This window comes from Chiroxiphia lanceolata, chromosome 15 (assembly GCF_009829145.1).
Source record: "Chiroxiphia lanceolata isolate bChiLan1 chromosome 15, bChiLan1.pri, whole genome shotgun sequence".
In the NCBI taxonomy this organism is placed as follows: Eukaryota; Metazoa; Chordata; class Aves; order Passeriformes; family Pipridae; genus Chiroxiphia; species Chiroxiphia lanceolata.
Window position 1 is genome coordinate 14,382,529 of NC_045651.1, and position 17,254 is coordinate 14,399,782.

The following is a 17,254-nucleotide window of genomic DNA, read 5'->3' on the forward strand; positions in this document are numbered from 1 at the left end:
TATTGGGCACAGGCAGAAAAGTTCCTTCTGTCCTTTGCAGGAACCCAGTAGATATTTGGAAGTTGCTACTGTGTTTCCCTGTACTAATATAGATTAAACCACGCTAGTTCCTTTGATCACTCATTTTAGGTCATGTATTCTTATTCTGTAGTTGTTCTTTGACTCTCTTCTGGACTATCATCCCTGGTGAGGAATGTTGCTTAGCCTGTGATAAAGGACTGAAATTGCTGCCATATTTTTGCTCAGAAGACTAAGGGATTACTTCATGTCTTTTACATACAGTGATCCTGTTAATACATCCCACTGTTTGCTTTTTACTTTTGCCACAGGTGACTCATGTTTAATTTTTTTATCCCATTGACCTTTCAGCCATTCCTTTCCAGAACTTCTCCTGTTTTTCATTCCTTATCTTATATTTGCCTGGTTAATTATTCTTACCAAATTGCATTACCTCACGCTTGCCCTTGTTGAACTGCATCCTTTTTTTTTTATTTCAGACTGCTTTTTCTGAAGTGTCAGGATTGTTTTGAATTCTGATCTTGTCCTCCTGCATGCTTGCAGTCCCTCTCAGCTTGGTGTAGCCTTCCAAGGCAATCAGCATGTTTTCTCTGCCATCACCCAAGTTGTGGATGAAAACACCGAGTGGTATTGGAGCTGGGATGGGTTCCACTGGAACCTGCTTCAGTGGGGTCCTCCCAGTCTGTGCTCAGAGAGCAGCGACCACTTCACTGGTGGTCTTCCCTGCAATGGTCCAGCCCCTGCATCCCTCTCTGTGTTATGGGTACATCCCATTAGACACTATCAAAGGTCTCTCTGAAATCTTTGCTTCTTCCCCTTTTCCTGCAAGCCCTGGCACCCCATCGCAAAAAGAAATATGAGATATTTGGTGTGATTTGTTCTTGATAAACAGAGGTTATCTCTTGCTCAAGTTCTCCTTGTCTTCTAAGCACTTCAACTGAAGTTAAGCTGATTATTCTGTAATTTCCTGCCTCCTCATTATTCCCATTCCTGTATTTTTCAAAGATAGGCTTTGTGTTTGCCAGTCCTCTGTAACATCAGCCATCCCCTGTGAGTGACTGGAGACAGTTTCCAGTGATCCCGAGCTGCTCATGTTGTTGAGTTCTGGGGAAGGCTGGCAAGGTGTCCTTATTGCCTCTAGTGGGGAATAAAATGATATTAAAACACGTGTAGAGTATCGCAGAGCCTGCTTGTCTTCCCACTCTGTGTTGGGAGGACAAAACAATTAATCAAACGAAAATAAACCAGAACAAACCATCTCTAGAGCCGCTTTTCCGTGACCAGCTCAGGGCTTGTTTACCTGCTAATGGCGTTCTGCCGTGCTGTGGTTATTAGCAAAGTTTTGACCTCATGGTCTGCAAAAAGAGATGCTGCCTCTTTCCAATTATAAATGAGGTTTGAAATAGTCTGCTGGAGTGGGAAGAGAAGGGCAGCCTCAAATAGCACAACCAGTCACCCAGGCGGCCGGTGTCCAGCATCACGGGGTGTTTGGAGGTGGACCACGTGCTGTGTGTCATAGTGGTGGGTGTCTTGGACAAATTCTGATATTCTCTCTTTGCTGGTTCTAGGTTTAGATGTGGTTTAACTTTCAAAAACCAACAGCTACCATGGAAGAAGCTCTTCTGTAACCTGGTGTCATGCATTGGACCTGTAGGGTTTAACTGTGGAGGATCAAGCCCTCAGGAAGGCACAGGCAGGCTCGGGCATTAACATGCCCAATGTGGGAATTCCAGGGGGTGTTTTACTGAGAGATCAGTCACTTCGTGACTTTAGATAAGTCACAAGTGCAGATGGGATGAAGGCAAACAATATAACCTACCTGCAATTAAATTGTGTTTTTTTCTTTCCAATGACAAAAACTATTCAGTTCTCATCCACAATGTTTGTTCTCGTCTTGACGAACTGGCCAACCATGTACTGTTTATGCAGCCCTTCTCTTTTCCCCTTGCAGCCCAGAGCCATAAATACTGCAGGATATTTGGGGTTTAAGTGTTTGTGTTTGGTTTTATATTGAACAGGAAATTCTAAACCCTTGTGTTGAACATTCTAAGGAGATTCCCAACATACTGCCCCTTGGAAATGCTGCAGGTTGAAGTTGGGATTGCAGCTCCTGAGTAGAGCTGCATAGCTCAGGGCAGGCTCTGTCCCCATGCTGCCTGTGCACGCTTCCCCTGACAAGTTTTTTTCCCCCTCAAGTTTTAACAATTTATAGTTGCCCAGTGCCAGCCAGCTCCAGGCTTCCATTGTAAAACCCCAACTGCAGGTACCTCCATACCTACAGATTTGCCTACAAAGTGGGGTTGCTCTTTGTGTGATGGTTTCACATCCCTAAGATCAGTTGTGACTGTGTGGTGTTTTGGATGCTCATCCCAGGGGAACCTTTTTCCTGTGGGTGTTGTGAAAGCTCTTCAGAGCAGATGTGCAAAGCTCCTTGAAGGACTCACCACTTGCATCCCCAGTAGGTATCTCAGTGCAGATCTGAGCATGGGGTCTCTCCCTTGACTTGTGGGCGTGGTGGGGAATGGGATGTTGGGTGGCTGGCGTTTTTGGGGCACTGGCTGCAGCGTGGACGTTGATCTGGTGCAGCAGGGAAGGCTCAGGCAGCACCTCTGTAAAGAAATATCTCTTGTTCGGTGCCACGCACAGCGGGATACTCCGCACACAGCGGGATGCTCCACACACAGCGGGATGCTCTGCTCGTGGCAGGATACTCTGCTCGCTGGGGGTGTCCTTTGTGGGAAGCCAACTTTGTCCCGGAGGGATGTTCCTCTGGGTGTGTTTATAAAGTCTTCTTATACAGTGCATAAAAGCCGTGAACGCTAATCCGCTCTGGAAGCAGCAGAGTCGAAGCTTGTGGTACCGCTAAATATGAGCCGTATCTTGTGGCATATGGGGGTTCCTGCTGCTTTTTCATTTATGTTGCCTGCACCAGCTTGACTTCAGGTTTTTGTAGTTTCTTTGAGGTCTTAAGCACTGGTTGCAGCCAAACGGATGTGAGTGCAAGCCCTGGTTTGAGCTGGGGTCATTTCACTGCAGCCCTTGGAAGTGTTTCCCAAGAGGAGAGTTGCCAGCTGCAGACCCAGCGGGTGCCTCTGATGGCTGAGGAGGTGCAGGCAGGGACCTGGCTGAGGAACTGGGAAGTTTAGAAATCTGTCATTAAAAGGCATGGTGAATAAAAAGATGTGCAGGAGCATTTCTGAGAGCTTTACTTGGCCTGTGTGGTGCTCAGCAGACATTGTGTGGAATTGGAATTGGGAATGCAACAGCATCTGCAAAATTATCCTGCCTATGATTTGACCAAATTAATCTTGAGAGCAAGGGGCACTGTGCAATCTGTTGATATGCTTTTACGAAAATAAATTTTTCATTGTCTGGAGACACATTTATTTCTGTTTTTACTTCTTTTCAGTTTTTATTAGGTATTGAAACAGGGCTCTTGACCTGTATTTCACGTGCACTTGTCCATGTCCTGTTGCTGTTCCCAGCTGTAAGAGCTGCAGTTGTGTGATGGAGTTGAAGTTACTGGAAGTGGAAGGGGCTTTTCTCCTAAGCTGTGTTCCTCGGAGTGGGAGACTTAGAGTCGTGTCCTTGCTGTGCTGTATCTCTCCCAGTCTTGGAAAAGTCAGCTGGCTGGTTTCATGCCTCAGTTCCCATCTGCTCTCTGGGGACAGTGACATCTCTTGTCACAGGGGTTTGGAGGACACAGCCAGGCTTCTGTGACAGCAGGGTCTGTGTCAGCGTGTAGGAGAGGAGCAGTCAGAGGAAGTTAACACACACCCCCCCAATTAGATCAAGTACTTCTCTTGGTTTACTTCTGTTGCAGAACAAAACTCTATCTCATTTGCAATTCCCTTTGATTCATCTAAAACAAATAATTGATTTGTACTTACATCCTGAATGTTCATTGATTATTCACTTAGTGTTTAATGTAAAACACATCTATAGCTGGCTAGTTTAAGTGAAGCTGCCAGTCATCTCTAGAAAGCCTTGAAGCCACTAAGCAGTGGAGAAATTGCTTTAGCAATAGATGGACAAGGCTGCTGCAGATAGGCTTGTGATATCCACGGTTCTCCCTATTCACAAAACCCAAACCAGTCACCAAAGGACCAGTTTTTTCTGTTCATGGTATAAAGAAACACACACACATACCCATCCTGGGGTGCCTGGCTCAGCACAGGCATCCACAGCCACCAGGGCTCTGTAGGAAACCCCTGCAGAGGAGAGGCTGAGCCACCTGCCTAGAAATATTTAGAGACGATGCTTTTATATTTCAGGTGAAGATTTTCCATATCATTTTCATGCTAATTTTAATGTTGAAGTTTTCTTTTTCATGAGACAAAGCCCAAGAGGTCGGGGGGCTGGGTGGGTGAAGGGGGCTGCTGCGGTGGCAGAACTCACTGGGCAAATAAAAGGACTGTGGAAATTATTAAAATAATCAAAGGGCTTCAGCGGGGGCGGGCAGGTTAGTGCTGTTAGGAGGAGAGGCTTTTCAGGGAGGGCTGATTAAGCATCTGCTTAACAGCTTCCTGATGAAGGCAGAGGATTGTTGTCTTCGATGGAGGAAAATACATTGTTTCTGCCTTCTCCGTTTGAATTACAGTGCAGGGGGCTTTTTATTCAGCAATGGCCTTCTTGGGTTTATTTTTGAGCTCACATCAGGCTTCCCTGGCAAAGCGAGAAAATCTGGGAGTGGCAGATTCCTGTTTTAAATAATCTCTTTCTGCATTACTGGTGTCACTGGCCACTTCTCCTTCTGTTTTTGTCCTGGTGTCAAGATACATTTAAGTCTCCTGGATCACTGCATTAGCAGGGATGCATCTCTGATGCACAGAGGCAGCTCTGTAACTCCATCTTCCCTCCTGACTGCCCCTGCCTTGGAGTGCCTCTCCCAGCATTTAAATATTCTATCCCTTCTGTGCTATGTACAGGATAAATACTTACCTAAAGGTTAATCTGTATTTTGAAGTGACTCGACATGCACACAAAAATGTCTTGTGCAAGGTATTTTCATTTCTGCTTATATTAAAGTGGACAGCAGCAACATTAAAATGTAAATTGTTAGGCTTTAAAGAAGCTTCTGGGCAAAAATTAATCTCCACTTGTCTTTTATGTTCATGATGAGTTTTGTTGTGTTGCAGTGTCCATTTACTTGTGACTATAATTGTTGCTCTGGTGGTTTAGGAGCTGTTTGTAGTGGGATGGATTTTGAACTGGGGGAAAAAGCACAGTGTTGGCTTGTGTCAGTGCTGCTGCCTGGTCCGTGCCTGTTCCTCAGTGAGGTTTTAGACCATCCTAATCACGTTTTCAAGTCTGCCTTAGAGCACTTCGGTTTTTCTTCTCTCCCTGCGATGGCAAGAGCTTTCTGGAAGGTTTAACCTGGTTTAAGCTGGAGACCCTTTTTTGTCAGTTGCTACTTGTACTTAGGCAGCAATAAATCCTCTGCGTATTGTCACTGTTCTGAGGAATGTCATGGCTTAGGGAGGAGGCCCATGGTACCAAAAGGTTGTGTAGCTTTCAGGAACTCTTGTAAATAATCAAAGAAACACTTCTAATACTGAGAAATCAACTACTTAAGATCTGTGTAAGAACACTAAATTCTTCTACAGCCTAGTTTATTGAAAGCATGGTAATGAGACCAACCCTGCCAGTACCAAGAACTTCACACAGAAGAAACTGGAGAAGTTTTCTGAGGAAGAACTAAATTTCTTTATCCCTCCGCAGAAGACAGACATCAGGGGAGCAGAGCTGCTGAGCAGTGTCCCCGAGCCATGTCCCCATGTGAAGAGCAAGAGCCGTGTTTGACCAGTCCTTTGCTGGGTGAATGGATGGACCTGGGTGGTGATTGAACTCTCTCAGACTCAACCACTGCCACAGACAAGTACCTGTCAAATGAATTATTCAGTTAATGCTGGTGAAAGTGGTGTGGTGGTCTCCCCTCCCCCTGCTCTGTGCCCTGACTGTGATCTTTTATTTGATCTTGCTTTTCATGTTTTAACCATTCCTTTTTCGTGTCATCTTTCATTGCACTCTCTGGAGCTGGCTTTGATATCTTTTTTCTTTGTCTTCTATTTCACTCGATTTCCTCCCTTCCTTCTTCCTTTGATGCTGCAGAAAATGACCAGGATGGACAGACATCTTCCCACATGTCTTTCTTGTCTTAATCTTGTCCAGTTCAAGTTATCCACTATTTGAAGAACTTTACCAGTTACTCATCTGTGTGGCTTCATTAAGTCCAAGCAATGATTTTGGGTAAAAGCTGGTTGGGCTGCCTGGGGAGGAGATGGTGCTGGTCTTTGCACTGGGTGTCAGGGGTTGTTCTGGGTCCACCTGGGTCCCAGGAGTGGTGGTGAGGCAGGATAGAGCTCCCCCAGGACAAACCCTCCTGGTTCCAGAGTGGTGATGGACCCTGGGGGTTGTTTCCACAAGCGTCTTGCGTGGGTGGCTGGTGCTGATGGGGCAGCAGGAGCTCATCCTGCACCTCAGCTTCGAATAAATTGAAGGAAAAACAAAAACTGTGTTTAAAAGGAGATTAATTTGCTGACTTTGACGAGCAAGAAGTGCTTAGGTAAAAAAATGGAAACACAAATTCTGGCTGAGCACAAGCTTCATCATTAGATGGCTGAAATTCTCCACTCTGTTGTGCCAGTGAATCTGCATGAAACATGTATTTTCTCTGAGCTAAAGAGCTGACCTGGGTGGAGGAGGTAAGTACCCAGAGTGGTGGATGAGCATAATTAGGACATGGATTGTGGGTTGGCTCCATATAGATCAGTTTGTGTTTCGTTAATGTCTGGTTCCACCCTGTCTGTCTGTTTTATTGGATTAATTTATTACTTTCTGAAAGTGCCTCTCCAGTGAGCTAAAATATCTATTTACTGGAAGTATTTGGTTACCATGAAAAAGTGTATTTGGCATGTGTTTGGCAAATATTAACTACTTTCTTCTGTTTCTTTTGCAATTTAATCTTCTATTTATCTTGGGTATTGATTGCTGAGGCCTTGGTAATTATTTGCTGATTTTGGAAATAATCATTTTAGAGGCTTGGATTACTTTTGTAATATTAATCATTACCATGGTGTGCTTGCCTGAAAGGATGGGGACTCTCTGACAGCTCCAGTTGCAGGGTGGACATTAACTGTCTGAAACTATGCCGCCATCTTAAGATAACAAAATCATTACTGGCGTTTTGCTCCTGAAACTAAGCAGATATTTGCAGGGATGCAAACCTGGCAGTTGCACTCAGCTCACAAATTTGCCGTTCCTCCTGATGGGAGGAGTGGCCAGATTCTGAAGTCAAATAAAAAAATGGTTGTGTTCACTTTCCAAATTAATTTCATGGCGTGTTAGTCTCAGCTCTGGCGCAGGGTTGGTGGGCGATGGGCAGGGGCACAGCAGCGATGGAGCTTTGCCTGGGGGGAGAGAAGCAACACTCCGAAAGGGTCTTACACTTGCAAGTGAATGTGCTGCCATACAGTGGCACATCTTGCTTTGGGGGAAGGTGAGAAATTGGAAAGTCTCTGCTGGGAGCTGAGTAATTGGCACCTGCTATTATTGTGTCCCTCCTCCCCCTTTTAATATCTTGTTTATAGAGATACCTCTCCTACGGATCTCATTACACAGCCATAAAGCATGATTCTTTAAAAAATACATGCATTCCTATTCATGTCGAGTCTGAATACCTACCTCCTTCAGTTTTCATAAGGAGGAGGGATGGTTTTGGTGGCATCCAGGCATCTTTCCTCACTGCTGGGCAGAGTCACAGGTGCCCATGAGGAGATGAGCTGTGCCCTCGCCATACCTGGACGGAGATGTAATTCTTCCATTAATACAGAACCTGGCAGGCAGTTAGAGTGGCTGGGAGGGGAATTTTGTCTTCTTGTTGTTTTAAGCAGGCCTTAAAGCAAGCGATTGTGTTGGCTGTTTGAATGATGTTGGCTCGATCTCCATCGGAGCTTGCACAGTGACATATATTACTAGAGAGCACGAGAGGCGACATTTAGCCTACGCCCAGGGGATCTCTGGTGCAGTGAATCCCATTTCTTTCTCATGCATCAAGTGATATGTTTAATTGGTTTTAACAGTTTTGTCCTTGTTCTTTTATTGGTGGATTGTGGTGCAAAAGGAAGCTGGGAGCGTTTTTGGATCCTGTCCTGGGTAATTCGATGACTAAGTCTCATTGAGCTTCATCTCCGTGCAGGTGCAGTGATGCATCTCCTGCAGGGGATGTGGTGGGAAAAGCGTCTCCTCCTCCTCCAAAACACATGTGCAGGGAAGGAAGAGACGGAGAGGGCAAAATCATGTTTGTGACAATTGTTTTCTGATTCGTTTCATCACCTTAAAGAACAAAAATGATAAAAGGCGCCTCAGAAAAGAGGGCATTGCAGCAAGCCCTGGCAGGGATGTGATCTCTTTTCTTCATACGGAGGTATAAAGATAATTCCAGTCGGGATTGAAACAGCGGATGGCAAATAATTCTTGAACAATCCGCTTATGGTGTTCCAGGATGCGAATGAAAACCACTAATGGGATAAAGAAGGATCTAGATAATTATCTTGACTGCATTAAATCCCATCCTTTCAGGAGAATACTCTTGTGCGGACACCAATTTCATGTGTATCAAATGCTAAAGCTGACTAGACATTTTCAAAGCTGGCTGATTCCAACTCAGTCATCCTTGCTTGGTGATCACATATCTTTTATCTACCTGGTTGGTCCTGATAAATCTGATTTCTGGTCTCTGCTGTCCTGGTTCCTTTTTTCCCCCTTCCCGCAGCAGGTTAAAGCTGTGACACACATTCTCTCCAGGGCGGATTTGAAACCTCCTTCATCTTTTTCTTCTTTCATTTGGTTCGCTGTTTTGGGAGACTTCCTGGAGGTTTTTTCCCTTTTACAGCTGGTAGTGCTGTTGTTTTAAATCTGGCAGAAGAGCTGCATGCAATATTAAGATGTGCAAGATATTTTTTAATTTGATCCATTTTTTTCTCCCATCAAGAGCTCTGCCTTGAAGTGCGGGGGATGACACCATGCTCCAAAACAAATCTAGTTGTACAGTCAGTTAATGAGGCTCTTGTTGTAGGCTCTTTGTTGCCTTTGTGTTTGAACCTAATGGACACCCCATGGATGGAGTGGAGGGGGGCAGGAAGAGAAAGGAACAGTTTTGTGTTGAGTGAGACCGTGACATTTGGATGAGGTTGGAGTAGTTAAAAGTGTTCAAAGCTTTGCATTGCAGGAACTCTGTTCTCTGTGACCGCATGCTGTTTGGAGGTATGAGCCACAAAAACACACTTCTAAGAAGGTGGGTGTCAGAAATGCACCTCTAGGAAGCAGATGGTTCTTCTTTATCCCCCGTCAGCTTGGGCGGCTGCATTTTCCATCTGTCAGAGAGTCATTTCTGTTCTCCAGCCTCACACCAAGTGTTCAGCATGTGAACTGAGGCATCCCTGAGCCAGCTGCAGCATCCAGGCTGTGTGTCCCACAATGGGAGCTGGGCTGGGGACTTTCAACCGAGTTGGCTGCCCACGAGCCATCCTCCAGCTGGAAGAGGAGGATTGGCAGTCAGCATCATTCCTTTGCACTCTGGAGGACAGATGCTGTTCATGGCTGTCTTGTCAGGGAAAGACTCCCATCATTCATATGGAGAGTGCCCAAATGCAGCTCCTCGGTGGCAGACCCTCTGAAAACACAGGGTTCCCATGTTTACTGCCATGGCAGCACTGTTAAGGCTCAGTTGTCTTTTGAAGTACAGAAGGGCTTCCTTGCTTTTAGTGAGAAGCTGAAGAAATGCCATCCTGTCCAAGGTGGATTTGGGTTTCCAATCTCCTTCATGTCTCACAGAGAGGGTACAAGGGTCAGTTTTGTGCTGAAATCCAAGGAGCTGGTATGCTCATTTTGGCTTTGGACTGGAAATTGCTCTTGACACCAGCTTTGCTGTTTACGTGACTATGAGGTGTCACTTGCCTGTCCCAACTAGTGGATGTCTTTAGAGGCACATGAAGCTCAGCCCTTCCATGCCAGGCTTAAATTTGGGACAGGTAGGCTGCACGAGGCTCTGAAGTGCATTGGGGCACACCCCCATAAGGCGCTTGCTGAGCAGGGCTGTGTGCAGAGAATAGGATACATGGTATCCTTGCTGCCTCTGGAAGATTCTTTAAGAAATAAGTCATGTCAGAAACAGTGGTCACCTTTTGTTTTGGTGACATGACTTCTTGAACAGCAGCTCTTTAACTGAATTGCTCACACAGAAGAGTCAGTATCAAGGTTTCTTCACCTCCTGATCACAGTTGTGTCCCCTGGGGCTCTAGGAGCAGGGCTTAACTTTAACAGTGATGCCTGATGCAGGCTTTTACCCTAAAACCACCGACATTCTGCAAGAGGAGTCTGTTGAGGTCTGACAGTTGACCCCTAAAAGTCAATTGATTCCTGTGTAAGGCAAGATACTCATCCTACACACTCTTGACTTGCAGAGAGATCTTGGTGGGGATTTTTACCTGGTTCTTAGTATCACTGCACACCCTTCAAATGAACAACTCATTAAGAAATCTCATTAATTGCTCCTCATTAAAGCCATCTGGTTAACCGAGTTGCTAGTTGAAGTCTCCTTTCTTCAGCCTGGTGCTGAGATGCAGTGGTTCCTGGAGCTGTTGTGCTGAGTGTTACCTCCATGGAGCATTATAAACCATCTCCTGCTTGGGTGAGCACTACCCAGAGAGAAATGGTGGTTTTTTTCCAGATGTCTGCACAGCTCTCGAGTGACTTGCACGATGCACACATGGAGAAAGGCAGATACTCCATGTCTCTTTGGAAATCTGTCAAGACAGTGGCAGATTGCTTAGCCTGAGTCGTGTTGGCTGTTCATAACTTCTAAAATGCAGGTCAAGGAGTATCGCTGTAGTAGTTAAAGGTCAGGCAAAATTGCAACCTTTAGCCCTTCATAGCAGCTGTGATCATCAAAGGAGGTGTTCTACTCCTGGGATTGAAACTTCAAGCGCTCATCTGTTGTTCCAGAGCACTGGTTAATTATTCTTCAAGCCTTCAAACCAGAGGTGACCATTTCTGCAGCTACCCTACCCCTGATGGTGTTCAGAGGCTCCACCTGAGACCAGGATCCTCTCTTGTGTGCCCTGAATGCCCTGGGTGCACTGGGAAGCCTCCTGTGAAAGGCTGGGCTAGGAGAAGTGGGCCCATGTAGGTGAGGCAGTTGTCAGTGGCAGAATTTAAAATCCACATCTACTCATCAGCATCATTTGGTGACTGAGATCACTGAGGTGCTGGGACATGTGTAGGGGTCATTTGCATCAGATTTGGTGGAGAGGATGAAAGGGAAAGTTGTTGGCAAGAGAGGGCTCTTAGGTAGGTAGAATTCAAATTGCCAACCAGTGCAGAAAAGGTCAAGAACTTTTTGTCTGCTGGTGTGTGGCATAGCACGGGGGTGAGAAGGTGTGGGTTTTATACTCGCTCTGTTGTTTAGTGTGGCTTCCAGGAGAAGTCCTTACCTCCTCCTGCTGCCAGCTTCCTCGGAGTTGCCCTCTTTCCCTCTGCTCTGCCTACACTTCTTGCTGTGATTTCAATTATTTATACCATTTCTTTTGCCCTTAAACTGCTCCACTGCCTGTGCACTGTCGAAGCAGCTGTCGCTTCCCAAGCCCGTTCCGCTGATGTGTGAAGAGCCCATCCCTGTGCACACAACTCGTTAAGAGCATTTCAGGGCTCTTCAGTGTAGGCAACTGTGTGAATGTAAAATTGCAATTGGATCTTATCTTATGGAAGATTTTGAGTGTGGGCCAGTGAAGTAATGATCTACTTATTAATGTAGGGTAGCAGGAGGGAGCTGCTGAGGGTTACAAGGGGAGAGAAGGAGGAGTTTTGCAAAGGAGAATGTCCCCTTTCTTTGGTGTAAATTAAGCGACTTAAAACTAGAGGCATATTCTCCTCTCGGTTACATCAGTGTGCATTTGGAAGAACCTCGTTAAAATAACTAATGTCTTTTTAACACAGGCTGGTGTCACAGAGGAAGCCCTGGGTGACAGGGAGGCACAACCTCATCCGCTGGCCTGAAACCAAATCCAAGACTGGGAGAGGCAAATTCAGCCCTTCAATTTTGTCCTTCCTCATTTTTACCTCTGCAGCATTAAGCTTGGAAAATGAGCAGAAAATATTTAAATCCCTTTCTTCATTGCTGCCATGTTCAGACTGAATTAACTCTCATCCAAAGCAAGCCTGTGCTATAGGAAACATCTGCCGTGGTCCAAATTGTGTTTTGAGGTCAGAATTAAAATGTATGTAACTGCTGAGCAGTGAACAATGGATCCTCAAATCCTACTCTTTGCCAACTGTTGTTTTGCAAGATGTAATTTGTATGTGTCCCCTGTACCTGTGCAGGTACACGAATGTGTTACTGGAATAGGAGCCAGCACAACGTGTTGCAGGAAATCATGGTTATAAGGTGGAGTGGTTTGCTAGAAAGTTAAATAATTTCTTATTTCAAGCCCACATTTGTTTATTTATATGACTTCTACAAACCTTGTTTCTGAAGTGTACTAGTAATTGCTGTGAGGATGCAATTCTATTCATGGCACATCTGTGTCAGAGGCAATATTTATGTGCAGTGGCTGCTCGTGAAATATTTGTTCTCCTCTTGGCTCCTCCATCCAATAAGTTGACGTGAGCTCTCAGGGAAAGTACCAACAATTTTTAGAGCTGTTCTAGATATAGTCCTTACAGAATTTTTTGATTGTGTAACTGAAAAGAGCTTTTGAAAAGATAGAACAAGTCTCAAGTATAGACTGGCCAGGGAGAGGCTGGTGCTTTGCTGTATTTGATGAGCTTCCAGTCTGCTGATGAAGCAAAACTAAGGCTCCCATTTTACAGAGTATTGTCTGAGGGTCAGGACTCATGGGGTGTATTTGAGTGCTGGGCTTCCTTCTGTCTTCTTTTGGGTAAAGACCATTCAAGTTTGAAAAAATTGCTCAAGTTCTGTAAATTGCATCCTGTCTTTCAGCTTAAATTGCAGATATAATTACAAAATAAACTGAGGAGCAACTGACAAAAATGAATAAGGCAGAAGTTTGGGCAGGACTTGCTGTTTGCTAATGCCATATTTTTGGTGCACAGTGGCAAATGTTGGTACCTTGTGTATTTCAGGAGTTAGTTACATTGCACTGCCAAATTTCCAATGGATTAATGGACGTTTTTGTTCAGGCTGGGGGCTCCTGAGGCCCCAGAGCAGTAGGATGAGGGTAGTGGCACCTGACTCCTAGATGTGGAAGTGAATTGATGAAAAGCAAAGCCCTCGATGAAGCTGGCTGGGTGTCATTCACACAGGAGGGAAATCAAGGCACAGGAGAGGTTCCCAACCTGCCGGGTGCATAAATCCCTTTGGAACCTCCCTCTGACCATCCCTCCTGCAGCCCCTCAAACACAAAAGCCGTGTCTACAGAAGGATGGGTTTGCATTTCTCTTCTGTTACTGAAGGAGTGGCATTTATTGGGTTTCTCTGGGAGGTCTGCACTTGTTCAGGGCTGGGAAGTTCTGCAGGGCTCGGGGAAGGAGCCTCGAGCTGTGGAAGCTGCCAGGAGCACAGACGGAGAGAGCATCCAAGCTGCAGCGTCTCACCCTGCTCAACTGTATGTTCTTCAGCAGGGCTCCAGTGCTAGACAAAATACATGTGTGGGGAGGCAGACAGTGCCAGAGCCTCTCCAGGAGAGCAGCAGTTGGCCATTAGTGTGCTCAGAGGTTGGGTGGATTGATTGTGCTGCTGTGGGGTCCCAGGCGGGTGAAGGGGCAGGGGTGGGAGGGGTGGGAGGTCACACCACGGCGCAGAGGAAAGAGGGGGATTTTTATGTTTCGTGGCGCCTCTTTTCCTACTGTGGGAAAAGCTTCTGTTTTATGTGCCTGTGTAAATGCTTTATAGCCTGGGTGCTGTGAGTACTTAGAGTAGTTGCTCAAAAATTGATGGTGAATTTTTACTGTCTGCAGACAGTGTCTTCAGGTTCCAAGGATTCTTCTGTCGGTTTGTGATGTGGGGTTTTTTTACTGCATTTAAATGAGTTATTTTATATAAATTCTTAGTATTTATAAATTCTGAGTATTGGCAGGCTTACAATCACTTTCTTTCTCTTCCCCCCTCCCCCTCCCCTCCTGTTTTCCTTTTTTTTCTTCTCTTTTAAGCTTGTTTTTTCTAAGGGACTGAAGCTGTGTCCTTCTTCCCAACAGCTTGCAAACTCCTAGTCTTGCTTTAGCCCAGTTAGGCCATGGTATGGAAACCCCAGAGATGATCTGAAATCCTCCAGATATTTTGAAGGTAGCCAGGAGAGCAGAAAAGAGATTTGTCGATGGCTCTGACAGAGGATAGCATGAAGTCCTCTGTCAGGCGTGGGTGGATCTGTACAGAAGGCATTATCTTCATAGCCCCAGCCACAAGAAATGCTTTAATCAAAGCTTTTTGTTGAGTACAGGATGCCCAGGTGTTGGGTGGGGTGTGCCATGGTGTCTGTGACCAGCACCGTTCTCTGCACCCGTCAGCAGCTCAGCCCATCCCTTACAGATCCTGCCAACTACAGAATAGAAACAGGACCAAGTGTTTTTGTTCCTTCTCACACCTCTAGCAGGGGTTAAACATAACCACAGAAAGAAAATAATTTTTTTGTGGGCCGTTAATGGGACCATCCATTTCGGATCCTACCTATGGCCAGAGCCTCATTCTCTAATTTTTGTTGCTCTGACTGCTTTGTTTTTCCTTCATTGCAATCAAGATAATGCAGTACAGTAGTGCACTAAGAATTCCAGCTATTCAATTACCTTTCAGAAGTTGACTTAATTGGCTCCTTAAGTGATAGCTCTTTGTTGTGTGCAATCAGCACCACTCAAGGAGGGAGCAGGAAGAGGAGAAGGACTTTGTTTCTAATCAATAAATAAAAGTCTTTGAAATAATGCTGCTTGCGATTTGTATCGCAGGTTAAATTATGCCAAAGATGATCATCTGCACCTTTCTTGAGGGGCACGACCCTAGCAGAGTAATAAAGCTTTGCTATCCACAACCACGTGGACTATTTTACTCTGTGTTTCCAGTTAATCCAATATTCTCCTCTTGGATTTTTTTTTTTCCTCCCCCAAGTATTAGAGAAAACTGAAACCAAACTGCTGTGGAGCCCGGCACAGATGGTTTAGGAAAGTCTAATGTGTAATGACTAATCATTTGTTTTGCACCTCATAAAGTATGCAAATGAATGTGATACCTGATGATAAATAATTCAAAGTGGAGATGCAAGGCAAGGGGAGATTATAGAAGGAATAAATATATGTAAACCAACTTTAAAAGAAACCAAGCAATCTCAAAAGCCTAAGCTCTTCTTCCAAGCTACAGTCCATGGAAACAGCTGCTTCTTGGTGCAGGTTTGCCTCCAGTGCTTGAATCCAGGGAACTTTAGGCCAGCAGGATTTCCAGTTCATAGTCAGAGTTTGGCCAAAACTACAAATCTCAGGAGCTGCCACCCTTGCACAGCTCTGTTGCACTTCAGGTCATCACTGAGCCTTGGGTTAGGCAGCAGGAAGACTTTGCCAAGCTCACCGGGTTTCTTTCAGATATATATATTTTGTTTTCTTTTCTCCTAGTTAGTGGGGGGAAAGTCCCAAGCTACTTCATAATTTCGTTAAAGCTAAAATTATTAATTATAATTCACTATTTAGTCCTAATTAAAAATATTTTTAATCCAGAAAGGTCGTCTTGAGATTGCAAGAGGCACAAGACTGGAAGCCAGCCTCAGACCTCTGGTGCTGCCACTGCTTGGGGCAATTTCTGCTCCCATCCCTGAATCCATCCCCTTCCTAGCCACTGGAGTAGGTGAGAACTGCTGGTGCAGACCTGTAAGGAATCACAGGTTTTAATGTTTAAACATCCAGTGTGCTCCTGGGTAGGGTGCATGTCTCTCTGCACTGCAATTCCAACGCCTTCTGCACACGTAGGGAATTTCATTTGTTTTGGGTGAGCACCCATGGGATGTTCTTTGCAGGGATTGGCCAACTCAGACCAAGCTGGGATTTAATTGATTAAAGATGCTTCTTCCTTTGCTCCCTGGTAAGAAATGGATAATCACCCCTCAGTGCAATGTTCTTGCTGCAGGAGGGAAGGTGGTGGTGATCCAGATTTATAATCCTACACCAAAGAGCAGCTTTTAAGATCATTTCAGGTGTCGGCTCGCGGGAGTTTTCACTAAACTGTGGAGGAGGTAGACTGAGTTTGCCCTTTTATTGGCCAGAAATAGCGATGCTGAAATGTCCTGGTCCAACTCAGCATTTGGCAGCATTCCCTAAATTGCCAGCAGCCTCCTCCTGGCAGCCGCTGGCTGGTGTCAGGCGCCTTCGTGCCCAGACACCCCGACAAGGCTGTGTTTGTTAGCAGAGGGTTGGTACGGTCTTGCCTCGGTGGAGGAGTGGAGCTGAATGGTCATTTTGTGATGACAGTAATTGCAGCATCCGTGCAGTTTCACCCTCCAAGTGTTTCACTGATGATCCCAAGTGCTGGGTTGATTCCGTAGTGACTTTGCAGAGCGCCCAGTGGCACTGGGAAGGTTTGTGGCCTTTATTCACCAGATGCAGTAACTGTTGGTTTGCTCGTAATTTTGTCTGTGTTGAGTTAAGCAATATAGAGGAAGAAGGGAAAAGAAGCAACTTTTTTGTTGCAAATTTACTCTGTGGCTTCTCTGGCTCCTGGGAGGAGCTGTTATGATAAAGTCTGATGTATTTTTGCATCTGCCTATGAAGAATGTAGGATTTATCTTTCAAATGAAATTTGCTCTGCTGTGCTGCCAGCAGGGTGGGTTTTTTTTTTGCGTAGCTATTTTTGTGAAATATAACCCGAGAATTTGTATTGGCTTAACACTTAAAATGTAGCCAGGGGAAGATGGAATATTTGTCTTTATTGTATTTGTTTCTCCTGTAATGAGACATTACTGTCTGTCGTAAAGGAAGCGGTCCTAGAGCCCAGGGAGCATGCCCAGTGATTTTCTGCTTGCTCCATTAGCTCGTGTGCAGACCTCCTGATTTTTTTATGTGCATGTGCTTTTCTACTTGTTTAATCCTGCCAACTGCTCTTCTGGTTGGAAATCCATTTCTATAATGCTGGGTATTACACAAATTTGTTGAAGCTCTTAATGCAGATAACGGGGAGGGGAGATGAGGCTGCTTTGCCCAGTCAGCCTGAGCCAACTTTCTGCTTCCCATCAGTCACACAGAGCTTTAG

The 17,254-nt window shown here is 45.3% G+C and overlaps 1 protein-coding gene across 2 annotated transcripts in view; it reads left to right on the plus strand.

Annotated features, from left to right (window-relative positions):
- MGAT4B (alpha-1,3-mannosyl-glycoprotein 4-beta-N-acetylglucosaminyltransferase B) overlaps positions 1-17,254 on the plus strand; it is a 51,565-nt gene that overhangs the window by 2,354 nt on the left and 31,957 nt on the right. The window contains exon 1 of one of the 2 annotated variants that reach the window (XM_032703106.1): positions 251-329. The exons of the other annotated variant lie outside the window; for it this stretch is intronic. Within the exon in view, the coding sequence (XP_032558997.1) occupies positions 266-329 (64 nt within the window). The 5' untranslated portion in view covers positions 251-265. Of the gene's footprint in view, positions 1-250; positions 330-17,254 lie in introns of those variants that run through there. 2 annotated transcript variants of the gene reach the window in all.